This window comes from Panthera leo, chromosome D2 (assembly GCF_018350215.1).
Source record: "Panthera leo isolate Ple1 chromosome D2, P.leo_Ple1_pat1.1, whole genome shotgun sequence".
NCBI classification, from domain to species: Eukaryota; Metazoa; Chordata; class Mammalia; order Carnivora; family Felidae; genus Panthera; species Panthera leo.
Window position 1 is genome coordinate 75,066,140 of NC_056689.1, and position 24,611 is coordinate 75,090,750.

Sequence of the window (24,611 nt, forward strand, 5' to 3'; positions counted from 1 at the left end):
CTTCCAAAAAAATAGCCTAAGGGATAGAGAGGAGTGGATGGTAATAAGCAGGATTAATAGATAAATGAATAAACTAATTTCAGGTCATTATAGTTTGTAAAGGGAATCCACAAGACGTAGCGATGGGGAGTACTGATGGGGAATCATGCTCAGTAGACAGGGTGATCAGTGAAGACCCCTCTGAGGAGGTGATTTCTCAGCTGGAAAGTGAAGGTAGGGCCATGGGAAGAGTGTTTCAGGCGGAATAAACAGCCAGGACAGAGGCTCCGAGTGGGGAGAGCTGATGTATATGAGAAACAAAAGACAGCCCAGTGCAGCTGGAGCTGAGTGGACCAGGAGATGAGGCCAGGGAAGGGAGGCAGGTGGGCTTTGGCCTGAAGGGCCTTATGGCTCGTGGCAAAGAGTTCAGGTTTCATCCCGTGGGCCATGGGGAGCCACTGGAGGGACTGGAAGTAGTTTGCATTTGTAGAATGCTACAGGCTGCAATGGGTCAGGCAGAAACCAGATGGAGGCAGAGAGGCCAGTCTGCAGTCATCCTATGAGATGTGATGGTGGCTTGGCCCGTGGCAGTGGCCGTGGAGGAGTAGGGAGATGGCAGAGTCAATACGTCATTTAGAAGTAGAATCCATAGGACTTGATGGATGGTTGCAGGCAGAAGGCAGTGTTAGTTAACTGTACTTGTGTAACAAATTGCTCTAAACTTAGCAGTTTAGAACAACAAACATTTGTTGTCTCGTGGTTTTTGTGGGTCAGAAATTTGGGAGCGACTTAGCTGGGTGGTTCTCACTCAGGGTCTTTTATGAGATTGCAGACAAGATGTCGGCTGGGGCTGCCATCATCCGAAGGCTTGAATGGGGCTGGAGGCTCCACTTCCAAGGGGGCTCGTTCACATGGTTGGCAAATTAATGCTGGCTGTCTGCAGGAGGTCTCAGCTCCTCCCCACAGGAGCCTCTTCATAGGTCTGCACAAGTGCCCTTCACGAGAGTGATCCAAGAGAGCAGGGAGGAAGGCACACTGACTCTTATGACCTAGCCTCGGAGTCATACTCTATCACTTCTGCCACATCCTGTTGATTACACAGGTTCAGTATGGGAGGGGACCATGCAGGCTATGAATACCAGGAGGCAAGAATCACTGGGCCATCTTGGAGGCTGCTTACCATAGAGGCCAGGAGGAGGATGGAATGAGGAATGACACATAGGTTTTTGGCCTCAGTGCCTGTATGAATGGTGGTGCCATCTGCCAAGAGGGAGAAGCTGGGGGAGGAAGCATGGATGAAGGTAGATGGGAATCAAGAACTCTCTCCTGGACCCCAGTTTGGGAGGCTTCATCTCTGCATTGGAAACTCTTTTCTCTGTAGCTGTCTCTGTGCTGTGCCAATTTTGGGCTTCTGTGGCCTCAGGCTTTGGGGGAACGTTCTGAGGGGTCAGTTCTCATGTGTCTCTTGAGATAACTCCACATCAGCCTCGTGGGCTGGGAGTTAAGAACCAGGCGTTCTCGGGTTCAAATCCCAGCTTAGCCACTTAGCGGCTGTGTGAACCTGGGCCAGATACTTGGCTTCTCTGGGCTTGTTTCCTCATATGCACAGTAAATCAACTTTGCTGTGGTGTCCTGAGGCTCAGGGAAAATGGAGCACTCAGACCAGGGCCTGGCCCTCCCTTTCCTCTTTGTACCTCAGACCTCCCAGCCCTATATGGGCAGTTGTATCTACACCACAGCATACCCAGGTCGCTGGATGGATAATGATTGGGAGGGCTTTCTAAAGAATCTGTTCAGCTTCTTTTAGGTAGGTGATGCAAAAATTCTGGGGGCAGCAGAAGTAATTATTACTCACAGGGAAATGCAAATATTTTTATGAATATCGTATGAAAAACTGGGGCATTTTTTTCATGAGCAAATAGTCCTGTTTATTTCTCCAACAAAATAGCCACAGCTGGGCCGCTGGAGCCAACTTACAGCTGCCAGTGGCTTTTCTCCGGGGTCAGCTCACACCCCCCTGTCCCCCCCACCCAGCCTTTCTCTTCCTTAACCGAAAGAAAACATAGCGAAGACAAAAGTAACCAAATTTGGGCTTTGCTGAGAGAAGAGGATTACTTTTGCAGTGAAAAGTTAGTTTTTGTGGCCAAACTTTCTCAACTGTGAAAACCGGTGTGGACAAAGTGTAGTAAGCCCCAAAATACATTTGAAATATGGTTTTCCTTGGAAAGGACATTTTTAAGAAGGTCATCAGTGTTTGCAAGAGGATGAGGTGTCTGCTTTCGCTTGAAGGAAATTTCTCTCAAGCCCTGAAGAGACACAGAGGAATGGAGCAAACAGTGGAAAGCCCCAGGGAGGGGAGGGGATGTCTGGGGGGGCCAGGAGGGGGAGCGGCGGGGTTTAAATCATGTTAGTGCCTACCTGGTACCTGGTGCGGCGCTAGGGTTTTAAGCAGGTGTTCTGTCTGACCCTTACAAAGGGCTTCTGGATGTTTTCCAAATCAGAAAACTGGCCCAGAGAGGTTGGCGAGGTGGCCTGGGGCCACTCAGGCCACAGACAGAGGCATCGGAAGTCCCACGCTGCCCATTTGATGAGAACCCCCACCCTGCCTTTCTGCGCTGCCCATGGAGAAGGGGCTCTAAGTTCAGGGTTGGGAGAGCTGGCATAACTGAGGGGAAGGGCAGGAGAGGCTGTCTGCACCCTGCCCCCTCCCAGGGAAGGCAGCTGGATTCCCATTTTGAGGGAGGAAAACACAAGCTCAGAAAAGGCTATGGTGTGTGGTATGGTTTTTTGTTTGTTTGTTTGTTTGTTTTGAAGTCCATTTGGAAACCATCTCTTCTCTTCTGGCCCTGCCTCTCTGTCTATCCATCTACTTACTCATAAATGATTTATTGAGCCTTTACTATGTGTCGAGCACTGTTCTGGGTGCTTGGGAAATAGCAGGGAATAAAACAAGATTCCTGCCCTCATGAAGCCTACATTCCAGTGGAAGGAGGGGCAGAGATAGGTGACAAACAATGGACAGAATAAAGGAGCCACACAGAATGCTACAAGGTTATGCGTGTAACACAAATGAAAAAGTAAAAGGGTTCCAGGCAAAGGGAACAGCAAGAACAGAGAAATTCAGGCAAACTAAGACCCTGGGGCCAAATCCAGTCCGCTGTCTGCTTTTGGAATAAAGTTGTATTGGAACACAGCCCGTTTGTTTACAGATTGTCTGTGACCCATGTGGCCCTTACAGAAGATGTTTGCTGACTCCTGAGCTAGAGCAGAGGTCCTCAGGTGGGAAGGTACCCAGGGCATCTGAGGATTTTGAGGAGAGTGTGGTGTGAGGGAGGGAGTCGGGGCAGGTGAGGTCAGAGAGGAAATGGGTCCATATCACGGAGGCATGATTTCCCTGTGGTACCCTCTGACAAACATGGGATAGATGCTGACATCCTGCTGATGGGGAAGGTGTGTGTGTGTGTGTGTGTGTGTGTGTGTTGGGGGGACGAGTGGTAGGATGGACAGATGGCTGCACCTGGAGTCAGAAGAAAGACCTGGGCTGGAGACCTGCTGTCTGTCCCTGGCCAACTCCGTGTTCTCAGTTCTCTTATCTACACAAGTCCTGTGGCTAGCGTGTTGATGGTGGCAGTGGTGGGCAACTGGGTGGTGGTGAGGATGCTGGCGGTGGCAGCGGCCATGTGAGGGGGGAGGAGGGCGTTCTTGTTAGTGATGGTGGTGGTGGCGATGGCTTAGTGGGGATGGTGGTGATGTTGATGTTGGTGGAGGTGAGGATGGTGGCGGGCGATGGTCGTGGGGATGGTGGTGAGGAGGATGCTGGGGGGCGTGGCGACGGTGGTGGTGGTGATCACGGCTGCATTTAGTGAGCCCCTACTGTATGCTGAGAACTTTGCACACTTAGCTCTAATTCTTAACCCAGCCAAACAGTTGCATAGCAGCCTCATCCTCTGCCGGAGAAAACACCGAGTGACTTAGCGAGACCACGCAGCCGCTGTGTGGCATGGCTCGGGTGACAGTGCAGGTGACAGATAAGTACCCACGTATCACATCGCAGTGAGGAAGCCTCGAGGCAGTGCGCATGTGAGTCCCTGGTCCACAGCCCAGCTGTCACTCAGGGGCGGCAGCCTTTGGTCGAGGTGGCCCAGTCTCAGCCCCGCCCTCAGCAGCAAGCTTTCCTACCTTGCCTCCCCGCCCTGCCAAAGCCACACCAGCGGCCTCCTTTCTCGCAGGCTCAGTGTGCTGGAGAGGGGCCATGTCTCCCTGTCCCCATGGCTACCGTTTACCAGGCCTGGTGTTGGTTTGGGTTTTCCTAATTTGAGGTTGTGGGATCCTTCTGGTGGTGGCTGAGGTTTTTCTTCTCTGGAAACCCCACTGTGGTGAGGCCGTGAGGGGGGCCCGGAGGTGCTGGGACCTGCCCACAGGCCACAGGCCCCACGTGGCTTGTGCCACCCTCCGTGTTTCATGCCACTTCCACACTGCACTTCCGTTCAAGGGCATGCTGGACGTTTCAGGTTCTCGCGGCTGCAGCTGCGGCTCGGGGAGACGTTCTGGGGTCGGATAACTGTGGGTGTTTGCCTCCCCACGTCCTCCGGGCCTGGGGTGTGCGACTGCCTACCGTGGTTTTTGCCCGCCTTCCTGGTGGGGGCGGGAAGTCCCCTGAACAAAGGGAGCCCCCAGCTAAGCAGCTGAGCTCAGCTCCCAGGCGGGTTAATGGGGCCTGGAAAGGCCTTCAGTCTCTCTGCCTTCTCTCTTCGCTGACTCTGGGCAGGTGGCTCCTTGGGCTGGCTGCACCTGCACCAGACTGGCAACCTTTTGAATTGAGCCTGGGCTCAAGCCTGCCTTCTGGGCCTATCCCTTAGGTCTCTGGAGTGATAAGAAGGGTCAGTGTCTGCTGGGAGGTGACGCTGCTGGTTGTGTCGGGCCGTGGAAAGCAAGCGGACTTGGGCGGGGAGAGGCTCAGTGCCCCCCCACTGCTTCCCCCTCTGGCCCACCCCTGGGGTTCCTATGCCAGCTAGGAAGGTGCAGAACACGCTCGAAGACCCTAGGCTCCGTGATGCTTCCTGAGGGGCCGTGGACTGGGTGCAGCATGAACGGCACAGTCTCATCTCAGGAGATTCTGGGCCAGAGATGCCTTTGGTGGCCCCAGGTTACATTTTCCTCCAAACATTCCAATCAGCGGGTAGTTATCGGGGCATCTCCACCCACCCTGTCCCCGGCACCACCAGATCCTGACCTCCCAGCTCCAGCACTTTGGGACAGTGTGGTAGTGGAGGAACTGAGGGCAGGAGGCATCTAGAAACTTCACAGAGGAGGGCGCCCTGAGGCAGAGACCACGCAAGTGCTGCGGGGCCCAGCTGGGTCCTATAATTGGAAGTTGCCTTGTTCGGGGCTGGATGAAAAGAGACTTTGAACCAGTGAGATGCTGCACACCCGCCTCATCAGCTTCAGCCGGGGGGCCGCTCTGGTGGTGGCAAAGGCGGCCGAGCCCGGCTGGATGGGACAGAAATATCAGTGCTGGGAGGGCAAGGGTAGGAGGCAGCAGACGCAGGGGTAACCTACCTTATCAGAAAAACCGGCCTCCTCCGCTTTGCCCGTGGCCTCTGAGAACACTCCCAGCCTCCCCGTGGCGGCATTTTCTGGAAAGCCAGTCCTGCTGGCAGTGCTTTGGAAACCGAGTCTTGAAAGCTCACCTGGGTAGAAAGGACTTGAACAGATTCTTTAGCCCCACAGACGTCACAGGCGAAATTGTAACACTACCTGCCACTTGACTGGCCAAGAGTGGGTGAGTCATCGGCCTCTTGTGCTGGGAACACAGAGAGAGATCCTTCCCACGTACAGTCACCAGGATACTCGAGAACTTCCCAGACCTTGATCAAAGTGCGTCGAGAGAGGCTCCTCCACTTTTCATGCTCCCCGCACCCCCTAAGTGTTGTAAAGACCTGCTTTACCACATAATTCGGATTTCTAACAGGTTTAGTCCCTTGCGTTACCATAATGCTGACTTTTTCTGAGCCTTGTGGCCCCCAGCAGCCCACAGGCCATCCGCTGGAGGGAAGACCTTGTGGCAGCAGGAGGAAGAAGGGGCCCCAGTGGGAATCCGGGGGCTCCTGAAGCCTGCGCCCCTTCCCACCACGGCCCGTGCCTTCAACCAGCAGCACCCAAATGTTCTAGAAGTGAGGATGGTTGCTTCTGTGGTCTTGCCCAGCCCGCCTTTGGTGATGTCTGGCACTGCTGCCGTGGGGGCTTCTGTTCCGAACGTTCGAGCCCGAGCCCCAGGGAGGCCTGCTGCTTGGCCAGCCTGCCTTCTTGCCCCGGGGCCTCCCTTCCGCAAGGGCCAGAACTGATTGGATTGTGCAGAGTCTAGGCTGGCCCATGACCTGTGGCCGGGACTTTAGAATCAGGGTTCTGGGGGCACCTGAGTGGCTCGGTCGGTTAAGCGTCTGACTTCGGCTCAGGTCATGATCTCATGGCCTGATCTCACAGCTGGCGAATTCGAGCCCCGCATCAGGCTCTGTGCTTACGGCTCAAAGCCTGGAGCCTGCTTCAGATTCTGCGTCTCCCTCTCTCTCTGCCCCTATCCCGCTCATGCTCTGTTTCTCTCTCTCTCAAAAATAAATAAACATTAAAAGAATCAGGGTTCTGGGAGGCAGGTGGTGAGCCAGGCCAGGGGGACCTAAGGACTTGGGGTCCTTGACAGCTACAATACATTTCTTTTTTTTTTGAATTTGAATTTGAATTTGAATTTGAATTTTTAAAATTTACATCCAAATTAGTTAGCATATAGTGCAACAATGATTTCAGGAGTAGATTCCTTAAGCCCCTTCCCCATTTAGCCCATCCCCCCTCCCACAACCCCTCCATTAACCCTCAGTTTGTTCTCCATATTTATGAGTCTCTTCTGTTTTGTCCCCCTCCCTGTTTTTATATTATTTTTGTTTCCCTTCCCTTATGTTCATCTGTTTTGTCTTTTAAAGTCCTCATATGAGTGAAGTCATATGATTTTGTCTTTCTCTGACTAATTTCACTTAGCAGAATACCCTCCAGTTCCAACCACGTAGTTGCAAATGGCAAGATTTCATTCTTTTTGATCGCTGAGTAATACTCCATTGTATATATATACCACATCTTCTTTATCCATTCATCCACCGATGGACATTTGGGCTCTTTACATACTTTGGCTATTGTCGATAGTGCTGCTATAAACATGGAGGTGCATGTGTCCCTTCGAAACAGCACACCTGTATCCCTTGGATAAATGCCTAGTAGTGCCATTGCTGGGTCATAGGGTAGTTCTATTTTTAGTTTTTTGAGGAACTTCCATGCTGTTTTCCAGAGTGGCTGCACCAGCTTGCATTCCCAGACAGCTACAATACATTTCTGATACTAACTACCCCAGAGTTTTAGCACAGACTTCACAGATGAAGGGCACAGTCCCAGAGACTGACCTCCCTTCAGACCCCAGCAGCAAGTTTGGGGGTCCCGGGCTGCACTCACTTCTGACCGGCAGGCTGCAAATTCAGGGATTCTCTCACCCCCTCAGGCTGATAATTCACTAGAATGACTCACAGACCTCAGATCACTTTACTTACAATGTTGTTAGAGCAAAAGGACACATCCAAACCAGCAAACGTGAGAGATGCATAGGGCAAGGTCTGCAGGAAACACATCACCTTCCCGGCAGCAGCCGGCAGATTCACCTGAGCCTGGTGCCTAGAGCTTTTACCAGAGGTTTCATTACTTAGGCGGCAGTGATGGAATCGTTGGCCATGGGGTTGAGCCCAATCTCCAGTTGCTCATCTCTCCCTGGATAGTATCACCAGGCTCAGAACCTACCCGATCATATGGTTGGTCATTCTGGCATGGTCAGCCCCACCTTGAGCCATCTTGTTAGCATAGACTCTGGTATGGTTTTGGGGGCCCCGCATGAATAAAAATGCCATTCTGTCACTTGGAAAATTCCAAGGACTTAGAGGTCACCATCCAGGAACCAGAGACAAAGGCCAAATTCTTCATTGTACACCAGTGGCCAGCTGGGCCTGTGCAAGGGGGTGAGTGAGTATGGTCTATAGAGGGGCAGCTGGTGGAGTGAGGGGCAGACACCCCAGCCCCAGCTTCTCCATGTCTCCATGGCCTTCTTATTCCCAAAACCCAGCTGCTCTTGGCTGCCTTTCCTTGGATTCTTAGAGGCCCCCATGATCCTGGTAACAATCCCCTTTGCAGGTCAACTCAAATGAGTCTCTCTTCCTGCTAACCTTGGCTGGAACTGTATTCACCAATACTGTTTTTCGATTTGAGTTGACAAGTCTTTCCTAGAGGAACATACTCTGTGGGAAAATATTCTCCCTCCTCAGAGCCCTCGAAACACGTCAGGTCCTCTGTGGACCCGGCAAGCCCATCTCCAGAGGTGGTTCACTCCTCTCTGGGATCCGTAGAACAATCAAGGTCCAGAGGCTGTCAGAATGTAGAGGCACGTGGTAGGGGAAGTGTGTACTTACTGTTGGTACAGGAGGGGTTTGTGGGGGGTCCTGTCCAGCTTGTTAGGAGCCAGGCCAGGGCCTGGGGGCATGGAATAGGGTTCCCTGAGACTGGCTCCCCCACCTGGACCCTTATGGGCCAGCACCGAGCATGTTGGAAACAGGAGGGCCCTTGTACAGTTTGCCTCTCGCCCTGGCTGGTGGCCTGGTAAGTGGCTTAAGCTGATTCAAGTCAGGCAGGTTGCAGGGACCTCGGTGCTTGTCAGGCAGATCCCAGGATCACTGAATATGGGGGCTGGGAGGAACACTTTTGGTGGTTTGTCCCAACTTTGCTGTGTCTCTTCAAATCCTTTTTTAGAGAGAGAAATTCCCAGAGAGAGTGGTTCCATCTCCCATTTCCCATATGATGTTCAGGGACTTTCTCTGAATTTAGGGCAGTGATTCTCAAGCTTGACTGAGCATCAGAATCACCTGGAGGGCTCATTAACACACAGGCTGCTGGGTGCACTCCCAGAGTTTCTGAGTCAATAGGTCTAGGGTGGGGCCCGAGAATCTGCATTTCTAACAAATTCTCCAGTGATGCTGATGCTGCCAGTCCAAGAGCCACATTCAACCTCAGATTCAAGGGCATGAAGGAAGGTTTTTCCACCAAATGCATGGAAGCTTCCCCTGATGAACTGCTCGTTGGTCAGCAGGGAAGAAAGAACTTTAGACTGAGAGTCCGGCACCTGGCTCCTGGCTCAGGTTGTGACACGGCCGCTTGAGTGATTTAAGGCAAGGTTTTTGCCTCTCTGAGACTATTTTCTCACCTGCAAAAGGGGTTCCGTAGCAGGACCTGCCTCATGGACTTGATGTGAGAATTAAGTGCGATGATGTCATAGCTGATTGTCCCCTGACCCCAAGAGCACAGGAAGTGTCACGTTGCTTCACTTTCCGGATCAAATATATCATACCATAAGGTTAATGAGAATTCCAGGGCCAGTTGTTTTGCAGAGGTCTGTCCCACTTCCTTCCAAGGATGGGAAGAGATGCTCCAGGGCCCGAAGGAGTCCAGCCAACGAGATCACAGACCATCGGGGTCACTGCCGCCGCTGGTTTTGTCAGTGTCCTTCGGAGGAGGAGCCTCTGCTGGCAGTTCCACTCGGCTGTGCCTGTCTGGCCACGGGCCTGGAGGCTGCTCATTGCTCAGAAGCTGTCATCGCTGGGATCCAGCTGCCACAGAGCCAGAGCCCTCCCCCGTACCCTCCCCCCCCCCCGGAGTAGTCATGGGTCCACCTTGCTCTGCCCCCTCTCGTTCTCAGTGCTGTCTTCTCTCAGTCCTCTCCTCTGCACAAATAAATACCTCCCTCTGGCACAGTACAAGCAACAAGAATAACAGTAAGCCAGTTTCTTCCCCCATAGTGACAGCTCTCTTGTGGCAGTTTATTTGGGGTGATCCTTTTATTGTTCCCTGGGGGTATCCATGGGAGCACAAGAAATGAGTGCGTGGCCCATGCTTAAGACATGGGAGCCACTATTACTTTGCCTTTTGTCCCCAAGTCCCACACTCCACTCCCTGCTAAGACTCGCCCTCCTGCCAGAGGAGCCCCCCAGCCCTCTCTGTTGGCTGCCTCTCTCCTGCCCTGCCACCCCCTTATCACACTTCCCTTAGCCGTGCCCCCCCCCCCCCCCGGTACACCTGTGTGAGGCCATTGCTGGCAATAGAGGGGGACGCTAGGGACTAGAGAAAGCAGCAATGCTTTGCTAAGCAATTTCCTTCCTGCAAGCTGCCCCCTCCCTCCTATGGGGACAGTTGGGGGTGAGGTCCAGAGTCAGAGAAGACTCCCATCTTCCCATTGCCCACCTTTCTCCAGGCTTTGCCTTGAGAAAAGGCAAAACTCTTTCCCGTTCCAGGATCAAGACCTGCCATCCTGATTCTTTGGTGCTTTTCCTCAGAACCGTGGGCTGGCAGACTTCAGCCCATGTCCCCCAGCATCTTGGCCTCTTCCCCCTTCCTGTCTGGCCCCCTGGTCCCTGTTGCTGCCATCCCCTTCCCGGCTGGAGCTGCTCCCCCCCCCCCCCCCCCCCCGCCCCGCCTGCCAGGCCACCCCCATGGTCTCTGCTCTTTGAAGCCTGGAATGAACTGGATGTCCCTGAGGGCAGGGACTGTGTCCAGTTCACTGATTGTTTCCAGCACACAAAAGATAAACTATGAGCAGCAGTGGGTCAGATGGTAAAGCAAATAAAACCCAAAGCTGCTCAAGACAGGAAATGGCTGGGAGTTCATTCACTGATCCCATTAATTCCTCTCCCTGAGCCTCTGGCTTCTCATCTGTGAAATGGGGCTAATGCCACCTTAATGAACACCAAACATACAGAACCCAGTTCAGTGCTAACCTCAGACTGCTGGGGGTAGGGTGGGGTGGACATTGTCATTTATTCCGGCAAACATTCATTTACCCAGTCAGTCGTCCTAACTTAATGAAAGCTTGTGATTAACCAGGCATTGTGTTAGGTGCCCCACCCCCCGGAGGGACACTGAATAGGTCTAGGCCGAACCGGCAGTAGGCTGTAGGCCTGGCAAGTTGGGGGGCGGGGAGTCTTCCTCTCAAGGGCAGCCCTGGAAGGGACAGCTGGCTGGGGCTTGAAGAAAGAGCAGGCTTCAGCAGGTGGAGGGGTCAGGAACTTCTCCTGTGGGGTCATGGGGGAGAGGATGATGCATGCAGAGATCACAGGGACAACACTTGCATCTGGTTGGCAAATACTGTTTGCACATCCACAGTGGGCCAAGGAGAGAGCAACGGAGAGCAGAGAAACCAAGGTCTCTGCCACCATGGTCTTCCTTCAAACAGGGAGACTAAGGATTGGCAAGTAAATCACTAAATAGGAAGATGTCAGGTACTGGTAAGAGCGGGGGCTGGTCCTGGAAATCTGGTAGTAACTTCACACATACAGGTTGGACCCGTCAGTGAAAATGTGCTTAATGTGTTGGGAGAACAAGTGAATCTGTTGGGACAGATAAGTGAAATCTGTCAGCTGATGAGTGTGTGCAAGAGAGACAGGCTGCCCAACTGACCAGGGCTTCCCAAACACTGTTTAATGGCAGTGGTGAAGGCAGAGAACGGGCCCCACTTCAGCTACTGAGGTCAGAGAAGGCCCTCCTGGATGGCCATACGGTGCACAGGAAGCCTTGAAGCCGAATGCCTGCGTTAAGACTTGAAGCATGGATGAAAGTCATTTACACAGTAGGTAGGCAGGAGATGTTACTGCCAGAAGGAACAGTGAGTGCAAAGGTCCTGAGAGCAATGGCAGGGAGAGAAATAAAGCTTGGAAAGACTGTGACCACATGGTGAAGGGCTTTGAAACTGGTCAAGGAGAACGGATGAGCAATGGTTGATGGGCAGGCCTAGGAACTGGCCATCCCAGCTGCTGGGGCCTGGCTGGGCCCTGAGTAGTGGAGACATGGTGGCCTTAGCTCCCTGTAGGCCTGACATCCTCCCAAGCAGGGAGGTGGGCCTGGGGCAGCTGGGGTCACAGGGCCAGGACACGCAAGGAACTTCTGCAGCAGGGTGTTGGGCCTCACCACCTCAGGGTCCTGAGAGACAGTCAGGTCTGACTGAAATAATAGAGTGTTGACACTTCAGTCATCAAATATGTCATCTAATAACCCAACAGCACACGTAAGAGTTAACTATTTGTCTGGAAGTGGCGACCTCTTTGAGTTATGGAGGGGCAGGGTTTGTGTCCAAGGAACTGGAGGCCAGGTGAGTTCAGAATCCCAGTGGCCATTTAGGGGGACACCCCGTGGACAGCATCCCTGGATTAGTTTCCTTTCGCCGCTGTAACAAATACCACAAACCCAATGGATTAAAAGAACACAAATTAATGAGTTACATTTCAGGAGGTCAGAAGTCTGACATGGGTCTTACTGGGTTAAAACTAGGGTGTGGGCAGGGCTCCGTTCTTTCTGGAGGCTCCCAGGGAGAATCTGTTTTCTTCCCTTTTGTGGTTTCTAGAGGCCACCCGCCTTCTCGTGGCCCCTTCCATCTTCAAAGCCGGCAGTGGCTTTTCTGGTCTTCCTCACACAGCATGGCTCTAAACTGACTCTTCTTCCCCCTCTTCCACATGTAAGGACTCTAACCATTACACTGGGTCCACCGAGACCACCTGAGATAATGTTCCTGCTGTTATCCATAATTCCATCTGTAATATTCGTTACCCTTTGTGATATAGGCTAACATGTTCAGGTGACACTTTGGGGAGCATTATTCTGCCTACCACAGTCCCTGCCCTGTTCTGGGGGCTCCTACTCCTTAGGAGGAAAGGAGCCCCACATGGGCCGGAAAGTCTGCCCCCTTGGCCCGGGACAGCTCCCTGGGTGGTACCCCCTCCCTTCCTAACTCCAGCTTCAGCGACATGTTGCCCCGTTACTAATGTCTCCCCCAAACCCTGCCCTTCTGAGTGCTGGTCCAAATGCTTGTTAAATAAAGCAGTGTGTCTCCACCTCAGCACTATCGACATTTTGGGGCAGATCGCTCCGTTGTGGGGGGCTGCCTCACGCATTGTACACTGCTCAACCGCGTTCTTGGCCTCTGCCTACCTGATGCCAGTAGCACCCCCGCCCCGGCTGTGACGACCAAAAATATCTCTAGACATTGCCGGTTGTCCCCCAGAGGACAAAGTTGTCCCCCCGCGTCGAGCCACTGAAATAAAGCCTTTGATGTCTGTCTTCCTTGCTAGGTTGGAAGCCCCAAGATGGTGACACCCTGTGTCTCTTGCCCCAGCTCCTTCTAGTAGATGCTCAACATATATTGGCTGAGTGAATGAATGAGTCTGGGTTAATGTTCCTAATGGTTCAATTAATCTGTAAGAACTATGCACACACACACACACACACACACACACGTATATGCATGCAAAATAGGCTCCTGGTTTCCATACACTGGCCACCTGAGAATCACCTGGCGGGGGGTAGGGGGATGGGCCTTTCCAGAAGTCACATCCCTGGGTTCTGATCACAGAGAGTTGGGAGACAGCCTGATGCAGTAGAGCCTGGTGATCTGTACTGTCCAGAAGACTTCATCAGTTCTGCAGAAAAGTGGAACTACAATATGACCCAGTGATTCCACTCCTGGACATATACCCAAAAGAGTTAAAAGCAGGGACTCAGATATCCATAGCAGCACCGATCACAAAAGCCAAGTGGTGGGAACAACCCAAGTGTCCATCAGTAGATGAATGGATGGTGGCGCCTGGGTGGCTCAGTCGGTTAAGCGTCTGACTTCAGCTCAGGTTGTGATCTCACAGTTCGTGGGTTTGAGCCCCATGTCAGGCTCTGTGCTGACAGCTTGGAGCCTGGAGTGTGCTTCGGATGCCGTGTCTCCTCTGTCTGCTCCTCCCCCACTCATGCTCTGTCTCTCTCTGTCTCTCAAAAATGTATGAATGTTAAAAAAATTTTTAAAAAAATGGATGGAATGGATAAACCAAATGTGGTACCTACACACAATGGAATGTTATTTGGTCTTAAAAACTGAATGAAATCTGACACACGCCGCAACATGAACGAACCTCGTGTACGTTACACTAAGTGCAATGAGCCAGTCACAAGTGGACATACTGTGTGATTTCACTGGAGGAGTGAAATTCACAGAGACAGAAAGTAGAATGGTGTCTGCCAGGGGCTGGGGGGAGGAGGGAGCTAGTGTTTAATAGGTCCCGAGTTCCAGTCTGGGGTGATGAAAGAGTTCTGGAGGTGGATGGTGGTGATGGCTGCATAACAATGTGAATGTACCCGTGTCATTGGACCATATAACTAATCATGGGTAAGATGGCACATTTCATGTTGTGTATATTTTATCGTACACACACAAATGTGCTTTCTTCCAGCCAGATCTGGGAGCGAATAGTGCAGGAATAGGAAAGGACAAGGACTTAGTTCTTGTTCTAATGGCCCCTTTTGACCTCCCAGCCTGGTGGGGGCTGAGACGGGAGCATCTGACTTTGCTGATGTCTCCAGAGGGCGGCCCTTTTCTAGGGGATGCACATTTTAATCCCTACAGAGGCCAAGCAGGCCACACGGCCTGTCCACGGGAGCAGCTGTTCCCTAGCTCTAACCCATTCTTGCCATGTGGGATGCTTCGTTATGGAGAGAAATCTGAAATCTGGATTTGCATGTGAAGTCTCCTCGTGGTTTGAAATCTTGACAACTGGTTCAGTGAACAGCAAACAAACAAGCCACGTGTGGGTCAAGCAGAACAAGTCTGCAGGTGTCTGGGGTGACGTCTTTTCTCAGAGCTTGCAAGCTTGGGCCCCAGCTAGAGAGATCCCCTTTCCTGCTCCTCTTACTCGATGATGCATCACTTCTGTGGTCTGACCCCAGCAGTTTTTTTTTTTTTATCCCTGAGAATTTCCCTGGCTTTCAATGTACCCCAAAAGGAGGTTTACAGACAGAAGGGTGAGGGTGAGTGCCTGGGGTCCAGAGTCTACTCAAGTTGGGGCCTTGGCTCTGCTATTAATAAGCCAGTAAAGAAAGCCACTTCCTTCTTTCTTCCCCATGCCTCAGTTTCCTTATTTGTCAGGGGGGAACAGTAATAGTCCTGCCTTGTAGATTTAGAGTAAGGACTGCAGAGAGTCCAGGGAAGGGCCCCGGGGAAGGACTCTGCAGTGTGCGCACATGTGTGTTGACCCTGGTTAGAGGAAAGAGCAAGTGTGGAGTCAGATGGGTCATCAGCCGGCGAGTCGCTCAACCTTGGATATTTGTTTCTTCATCTGTGACGTGGCTCACAGTGATCTCTTCCTCAACAAGACATTCTGAGGATTACACAAGATAATGTTCAAATGGTGCCTGGCCACAGCAAATGCCCAATGCACACTTGTTCTGTCCTATAGAGTATGAGGCCTTTGCCCTCTGCAGAGGCTTGAGAGAAAAAGAAGACAGGACAAGCAGAGAGCAGAGAAAGGACACCCCCACCATCAGCTCCCTCTCCTATTTCCCAGCCCCCAGGGTGGCGGTCCTGGTCCCAGCCTCAGAAGCCAACCCACTTGCTAATGGGGAACCCGGCCTTAGCTTTCCAGGGCAGCAGGGTTGACAGTTGGGGATCCCCACTCCTTGAGACCAGCTCCCTGCCAGCCCTGGGGCACACACTGGGCCTGGGTGGGAACAAGCTAAGCCCTCCTGTATCCCTTGGTTTGCTGGTTGGAGAGGGGGGCCCAGGTACGCTCTGGAAGGGTTAAAGGCTGGAGGTGCTGCACACCCAACCCAGAGCAAGGAGCAGGCCCAGGGTGCCGAGGCCCTACCCCAGATCCTGTGTCTCTAACTGGGCTCTAAAGTCCACAGGTGTTGGGGTGTTGACTACATGGAGGAGGGTGAGAGGCCCTCAATATCCTAAAATACTGAGGGACCTAAAGAGCTATATGATCTTTAGTGATGTGGTATCTAAGGCCACTCTGGAGGTGGATGGTGGGTAATGGCATCTCAATCCCTGGAAGGTCCTGGCCACTAGACACAGAGGGGCCTCCAGGTCTGAGGCTCAAATGCCGGTGGGCTCAGGAACACAGGCCAGAGTTGGTGCCTCCCCTTGCTGTTTGTACACCTGAGCGTTCGGACATCTGTCCACTGTCCCTTGGATAAGACTAGTGTGGTTGGCGGGAATGCCCTGAGTGTGTACCTTACTCAGCTCCACGTGTTTATTGCATGTTCATTACGTGTGCATGTTCATTGTGTGTGCAGATTCATTGCACGTGTGCTCATCATGCGTGCACATCCATCACACGTGCGTATCCCTAGCATGTGCGTGTTCATCGCACATGCACGCAGAGGAGGATGCAAGGCAGGATGGGGCCCTTCAGGAGTCCTTCCAGCCTTGAGTATACATCCTCTGAGACCCTGGGGTTTGTGGGGGAGGGAGAAGAAGGGGGTACACAAGACAAGTGGAAATTGAAGTCCTTGTTCCCAACATCTGGCCTCCAGTTGGGGAACGGGACTCTCCACAGGAAACAAGAGGACAAAAGGAGGCAGTGAGGCGGCTGCAGTCCACTCACTTGTGGATCCATTCCGCAAGGACTTCCCAAGCCCGAAGGCAATATTAAGTCCAGCCGGCCTGGCCCCTGCTGTGGGAAGGTTGGGGTCTAGTCTGACGCCAGAGACTGGGCACCCAGGGGGCCTGAAGAGCAGGGGGAGATGTGGAGAAAGAACAGGGCAACTGGTGTGGGTTCAGGCACGGATGACCGGAGGGGCTCGTCTGCTCCTGCTGCTTGAGGAGCCCGGCCCAACTGTGTGGGGAGAACACACAGGCTTGATGCTGGCCAGGAGGGAGTGTGTGTGCCTGGGGGGTTTGGGGTGTGCCACTGATTTGATGTTGAGCCCCCTGGCTGTCTCCCAGCCCCTGGAGCTGGTGGACAGGCTCGCCGGGATGGGAAACAGGCTCTGGAGCCTTCCACAAGACCAACATGAGCCCGACATCTTTTCCCCCCATTTCTGCAGGGGGTGGAGGAAAGCGCAAGGGGAAAAGCAAGAAGTGGAAGGAAATCCTGAAGTTTCCTCACATCAGCCAGTGTGAAGACCTCCGAAGGACCATAGGTAAGCTGCCCTGCCTGGAGGGGGCATGGGAAGGGGCTGGGAGGGGAGCAAGGAGCCCACTTACAACCAAACTATTTGGACAGTGAGTCAAATACGAACCGATTAGTGCAGCAAAGTGATTCCAGATAGGAGCTCCAGGCTGACATTTTTGCTAATTGACGTAAAGATAGAACTAACGCTCATTGACTCTTTGGTGAGTGCTGGGCAGGATTATCTCCCAATTACCCTTGGAGGCAAGTACTGTTTTGTTTTGTTTTTTAAGTTTATGTATTTATTTTGAGAGGGGGGATAGTGGGGAGAGAGAGAGAGAGAAAGGGAGAGAGAATTCCAAGCAGGCTCCGTGCTGTCAGCTTGGAGCCCAACGCTGGGCTCGATCCCATGAACCGTGAGATCGTGACCTGAGCAAAATCAAGAGTCGGACACCCAACCAACTAAGGTACCCAGGCGCCCTGCAAGTACTGTTTTTTTTTTTAACTCCATCTCTTGGGTGGGAAAACTGAGGTTCTGCAACCAGCCCAAAGTTGCACAGCTTGTAGGAGGGTGGTGGAGGTGGGCCAGGCCTGGCACTGAGCGCCCACATATAGCTTTCCACCCTTCTTTCCTGGAGACTGTGGGCTCTGCCCTCAGCAAGCAAAGCTTTGGGAATTGAGGGTGAGGCGAATGTCTAAGCTCCCTGTCCTCTTGCTGAGGATGTTGATGTGCTCACTGAGGGGCCACCCTGTTCAGTGGTAACAGCCCAGAACTCTTTATCCAGCACCCACACAGCAAAGCACCTCGAACAGCAGAGGGACCTTGTTTCTTAAGGGGCTGGCACAGCCAAACTCACCAAATGAGGACACAGGGCTCCCACGGAGGGGGTGGGCATGGTGGGGCTCCTCCTTACTAGTGGGGGCCCTGGCCCTTCTCCCCTGTGTGCCCCATGTACACCAGCCCCTACTGCGTGAAGGCTTCTTATCTGCTCCTGTCGGAGCGCTTGTGGACGTGCTAACCACTGTTTATTAGACTGAGATCCATTGAATGCTGGATAGAGGATGGCCCTGTCACCCAGAACTCTGTGGGCCTTGCTGCTCTTGGGACTTCTGTCCAGGGCTGTGGGTGAACTTCCCAGTGCCTGCTATGAAATGTGAAGCCACTCAAAACCACTTAGCTTTTCCGAATGGCTTTTCCATGTGGCCTGGTCTCCACCAGTTCCCCAGGCTAGGCGGGACTTACATGGCCCTCCCAGGGCTGCTCAGTCCTGGCCGCTTAGCCCACCCTCCAGATTCTTCTGCCTTGCTGTCACAGCAGATGACAACTGCTTGTTCTGTGTGCCCTGCATGCCCACCATGGAGGGAGGAGCTCGCTTAATTAGTGTTTATGAAATGAAAGGAAGCCACCTGTACCCGATGAAGACAGATGTGAGCAGGTGAAGAAGATGGGGTGCTAATGCATGGGAAGTGTCCTCAAGATCTACCTCAGATCAGACCCCCACAGTGTTCTTAGGGTGAGTGGAGCTGGCCTAAGGGATCAGGGTCTCTGGGTCCAGACAGACTTGGGTTCAAATCTCACCCTCTCTACTGGCCCCCTGACGAGTCACTTAATCTTACTGAGCCTCTGTTTCCTCGGGTGAAAGAAATGATCATGAACCCAGTCAAGTGAGACCATGTGTAAAGGGCTTCACTGGAGCCCAGGACACCTCCCTTAGCACTTCAGCTTTCTTTCTGGGAGGCCCAGCAGTCATCACTCTGCTAGGTCCTTCCTGTGCTGGGGGTGCCACATTCACCCTTGATGTTCACCCTTTGGGGCACATGGGGCAGGGTGGGAGAGAAGATGGGCACATCTCCTGGGGCTGGGAGAGTTTTGCCAGTTAAACTCCAAGTGGCTTTCAGAGAGAAGACAGGAAGAGCTTATCTGGAGTTGGCCCATTATTTCCTGGGGCCATTTTGTTCTTCACTGCTAATTTATGCTTGGAGAGCATAGGGCTAGGGGTGGAGACCTCAGTTGCCATGGTTGTCATACCCCCTTGGGGAGACAAGCCCTCTCCTGTCCAGGGTGAGCAAGTTCACCGGAGACCAGAATGTCTTTCCTGGGTGCTGAGCCCAGTTTTCCTCGGTGGGCCCAAGGAGGGGCTCCCACTCATGCTTACAGCCAAAGGACTGATGCAAGAGACCTTTCTGGGGTGTTGATTTAGAGGAGAGAGCTTGAATAGGAGGTAAGAACCCCTGCCCTCAAAGTGGAGAGCTGTGCAGAGAGGCGGGGTCATTGTGTGAGAGCCAGGCTTATTTGGGAGGGGCCTTACCTGCAAAGCTTGTTCTTGGGAAGCCATTTGCTTCTCTGCTTTTGGGAGGACTGCCCACAGGTGGTGGTACCAGGAATGCCCTGTGGGGCACAGTCAGGCCCCAAGACCATGTCCTCAGAGAATTTATTTATTTATTTATTTATTTATTTATTTATTTATTTATTAAAAAATAATTTATTGTCAAGTTAGCTAACATACAGTGTATACAGGGTAGTCTTGGCTTCAGGAGTAGATTCCCGTGATTCATCACTTACATACACCACCCAGGGCTCATCCTAACAAGTGCCCTCCTCAATGCCCATCTCCCATTTTCCCCGCGCCCCCAACCCCCTGCCCCCATCAACCCTCAGTTTGTTCTCTGTATTTAAGAGTCTCTCATGGTTTGCCTCCCTCTCTGTTTGCCATTTATTTTTCCTTCCCTTCCCCTGTGGTCTTCTGTTAAGTTTCTCAAATTCCACCTATGAGTGAAAACATATGATATCTGTCTTTTTCTGACTTATTTCACTCAGCATAATACCCTCCAGTTCCATCTATGTTGTTGCAAATGGCAAGAGTTCATTCTTTTTCATCACTGAGTAGTATTCCATTGTATATATATACCATATCTTCTTTATCCATTCATCAGCTGATGGACATTTGGGCTCTTTCCATACTTTGGCTATCGTTGAAAGTGCTGGTATAAACACTTGGAAGCATGGGCCCCTTCGAATCAGCACTCCTGTATCCCTTGGATAAATTCCTAGTAGTGCTATTGCTGGGTCATATGGTAGTTTTATTTTTAATTTTTTGAGGACCCTCCACACTGTTTTCCAGAGCAGCTGCACCAGTTTGCATTCCCACCAACAGTACAAGAGGGTTCCCGTTTCTCCACATCCTCGCCGATATCTGTTGTTTCCTGAGTTGTTCATTTTAGCCACTCTAAAGTGTGAGGTGGTATCTCATTGTGGTTTTGATTTGTATTTCCCTGATGAGGAGTGATGTTGAACGTCTTTTGTTCAACATTTCCCTGATGAGGAGTGATGTTGAACGTGTCGGTTGGCCATCTGGATGTCTTCTTCGGAAAAGCGTCTGTTCATGTCTTCCTCAGAGAATTTAAATTACCCCACTGGCCAGGGTCTTTCAGAGCGCACTGTTCTCTTCTGTGGGGGTACTCTGCCTCAGCTTGCTGTCTGCTCACCCCAAGTGGGAAAGGCTCTTTGGGAAGGATCTTTTAAATTCTCTACTGTGTACCTGGTGCCTGGAGGCTCACAGCAGACAGCTGGGTGGCTGAATGAGCAAAGGAAAGGATGAAGGGGCATAACAATCAACTTATACAGTGTTTCCAATAAATGAAAGAGCATTGAAAGCCGTGTAAAGGGCATTCCTGCCATGCAGGTTAAAGAAACCTGAGTATTCTCTATATTTGAGTCATGTGTTGCTTAAAAATATAAAACATATAAGTATGAAATACAGGACTTCTGGTTCCAGACACGATAGAAGAGATGTATTGTCCCTGGCCCTCCCACCAAGGACAGGCCAAAGCTCTGGACATTACGTACGAAACAAATATAGGAAAATTCTGAAAAGTGGAGACAAGAAGGCAGACTGGCTGGGGGCCCGGGAATGTGAAGAATGACCTGACAATGAGCTCCTGGGTTCTCTTTTCTGCCTTCCTTATTCCCAGGCACCGGGTACGGGAGACACTCACAGCCCAGAAATGCCAATGGGTGTAGACAAAAAAAAATCAACCCCCTCCCCCTCCAAAGAAACCCCAGCGTGTTCTTTTCTAGTCAGAGGCCTGGGAAAGGGGCTCTGAGCTGAACGGGCAGCGGTTGGTTTAGCTGGCTGCTAGAGCTGTCTCTCTTCTGCTGGTCCTCATCAGCAACGTGGGTGCCTCAGTTTCCTTTTCTGCTCACTAAATCTGGTTCCAAAGACCCGGTGCATGCCTCCTCTCCACTCCTCTCGGATGCTGTTCTGATCCTTCGAGGTGAGCCAGTCCTGCCCTTCCCAGCCCCCTCCCCCATACCCCACACTGCATCCCTGCCCCCCATGAGCTTCCTAGCACCACCCCAGAAACACCACAAATGTCCCTCACCTTCCAGTTGGCCAGACCTCAGTCTCACCTCTGGTCTGGGGGATCTGGGAGCATGGGATTCAGCTCTCAGATTTTCTGAGGACCCCACCCGCGGGCCCCCTCCCCATCTGTCCCTGTATGTCCATAAACAGGCCTCCTGGCAGGGTCCACCCCCTGGGGAGGGTGAGAGAAACGTGCGTGCTGGCGTGTGCAAATGGATTCTTCTGTTCTCCTGGAGGGCATTGAAAAGACTCAGTGTGTGAGAGAGCAGTGTGAAGAGAGGCCCGGGGAAAACAGGAAGGCCGCCATAAAGCTGCCGCTCGGGGCAGCGGGTCCCTGTGCTCGGGCCTTCCCGAGCGTTCACCGTCCATCAGCCTGGTGTTCGCCCAGCCTCTGCTGGGGTCCTGCTGGAAGGCTTTCTAAAGTACAGATCTCGTTTCTGTTCTGGACCAATATTCAAACCAAACAGTGGCAAAGGCCGCATTTATTTTTCTTGTGGATACGCGTGCTCACTTTCTGAAGCTCTTTGGGAGGATGCCCTGGGGTGGGCTTTGGGCCAAGTGACAGGGCTCCTCTGGGTCAAGAGGGTAGCATGAGGTGGTGTGGTGGGTGGGTGGGAGAGGCTTGGGAAGAGCCCCCGAGGCCCCAGGGGCGCTGCCCCCTCCAGATTGCCCAGGACAGAGGTCGGAGTAGGCCATGCCCTCCCTTGTCCTTGGCACCACCCTGTACGGGCACAGTCTTCTCCCACAGCCAGGGTGACTTTGCAACCCGGAGGCTGCAGCCCATGAAACCTGTGGAAAGCACGTTAGCAGTTCTCCGTCCCTCCTGGAGTAGAAATCGAACTCCTTATGAGCACTTTAGCCGTCGGGTGAAGCCTAGGGACCCCTTCTCAGAATAATGCTTTTCCTTATATAAAACAAAATACGTAGGGTTACAAAGGAAACCGGTTCTTTTCAGATTCAGTTATGAGATACTTTAAAAATTGATGATGTTGAAATATGTGTGCTCCTTTGTTAACACTTTAGATAGTAGTGTCCAACTGGCTGGTCTAACAGCTGTAACTCTGGGTTTGTGATGAGCGGAAGTGATGTTTCCAGATGCCTGCCACAGTGGTGTTATGAATGCATCTGCAGTATCTTGTTGACGAATGCTCGGCACCACTAACGTCACTGTCGGTTGTTGTTGGCATTCGTGACTGAAGGAAGTGCTCATTTTCACGTAAATGCTGGTGAAAAGAGAGATGACATTTTTCTCCCTCCAAGTCCACGAACCCTCTCAATCTTACCCACGGACCTCTTGGCAATGCCCTTCCCAGCCTGCCCTGCATGGGCAGACCCTCACCCTCGTCTCGGGTCACCCCCTCCTGCCCCATTCACGAGCCGCACGGGTTACCTTTCTGTTCTCCAATTACGCCAGGTATGTTTCCAGCCTGGAGCCTTTGCACCTGCCGTTCCCTCCACCTGGAATGTTCTTCCTACGTTTTGCCAGGTAGTTGTTAGGTCTCAGCTCAGATAGAAGCCTTCCCAACCAGCTTCTCCCTCTACTTGCTGCCTCTCACATGGTGCAAAAAAATTTTTTATGTTTACGTTTGTTTGTTTGTTTGTTTATTGAGAGAGAGAGAGAGAGTAGGGGAGGGCCAGAGAGAGTGAGGACAAAGAATCCAAAGTGGGCTCTGTGCTGACAGCAGACAGCCCAATGAGGGGCTAGAACTCACAAACCATGAGATCATGACCTGAGCCAAAGTCGGATGCCTAACCCACTGAGCCACCCAGGCACCCCTCACAATTTCTTAATGTTCTTTGCCCATAACTGTATCTGAAATCATCTTTTGTTCAGTTGTTGATTTGTGTATTCTCTGTCTCCCCAACTGGACTGGATGTTCCACAACAGTAGTGACTGTGTCTTGTCTGGTTCACCACTAGAACAGTGCCTGGCACATAGTAGGGCCTCACCAAATATTGGGTGAATCAAGGAGTGAGTGAGGTGTGCAGTGTTGGAAGTTGGGGCTCTTTTAAAAATCATGTGACCTGTGCTTGCTGTACCCAAATTTCATCTTAGCCAGTGTCCTCCACTTAAAGTACCAGAAGCTTGGACTTGGGAAGCATCTAGTCTATGGCACCCTTTCCCCAACCCTTGCTGTGTGCATGAAGAAGCTTCATACACTTACAAGAAGGCGCCATGGTCTCACATCTGCTAGATGGGGGAGTCCAGCCAGGCCCCTATTCCTTGAGGCTGCAGTTTGACCAATTCTCCCAGGGATGTGAGGTTTTCATAGAGTGCCTGACTCAAGGAACTGAAAGTATCTTCTCCACCACACATTTCGGACCTAAGTATACAGGCTCCAAGAGTAGAAGTGACCTGCCCAGGAGGGTCCGGGCCCCAGGCCCTGAGCTACAGCTTTCTACTCCCCAACATCAGATTGACTCATAAACATCTTGGGCATCAGGCCACAGCCAGTATTCAAAGCAGAGTTGGTCTTTTTCTGTCTTTATTTTATTTCATAAGAATGGATTGTGTGTTCATTTGCTTATTCAAAAAGTACTTATTGAGCAACTTATTATTTTTTAAGTGTTTGTTTATTTTGAGAGGGGGGAGGGGCAGACAGAGAGGGAGAGAGGGAGAATCCCAAGCAGACTCCATGCTGTCTGCATGGAGCCAGATGCGGGGCTTGATCCCACAAACCATGAGATCATGACTTGAGCTGAAAATCAAGAGGCGGGTGCTTACCCCACTGAGGCACCCAGGCACCCTGTTGAGCACTTATTATGCACCACCCACTGGGGAGGTAGACCTGGTTCTTGCCATCTTGGAACTCATTCACAGCTTTGCCCAGGAGACTGGGAAATAAGGAGGTGATAACAAATCAAGAGAGTTGCATGATGGAGATACCGGCTGCTGAGCTAGAGAACAATACTGAGGTCTCCACCCATGAGGAACATTCCTGGAGGACGTGGCCTCACTCTGAGCCTCCCAGGGCATCTCTTTGCGTGAGATCTCTGAAGGTATGGACCATGTCATTTCTATCATGGAGGTCTCCATGGCTGGCACAGTGAATGGATGGATGGGTGGGTGGGCGGATGGATAAAGTGGCTGAATGGACATTGCCTCCCTACCCAGCCTGAAACCAGACCTGTGATTGTCAGCAATGAGTATTAAGACAGAGATTCCTTGCCACACGTATCTGTTTCCAGTGTGAGCCCAGACGTGAGTAACTGATTTCAGACAGCCCTGGTGGAGGGTGGGCAGACCACAAGGGAGGGAAGCGGTTCT

General features: G+C 52.1%; 1 protein-coding gene across 1 annotated transcript in view; it reads left to right on the forward strand.

The window, feature by feature from the left end:
* GRK5 (G protein-coupled receptor kinase 5) overlaps positions 1 to 24,611 on the forward strand; it is a 209,929-nt gene that overhangs the window by 79,504 nt on the left and 105,814 nt on the right. The window contains exon 2 of the mRNA XM_042908659.1: positions 16,915 to 17,010. Coding sequence (XP_042764593.1) covers positions 16,915 to 17,010 — 96 coding nt within the window. The remainder of the gene's footprint in view (positions 1 to 16,914; positions 17,011 to 24,611) is intronic.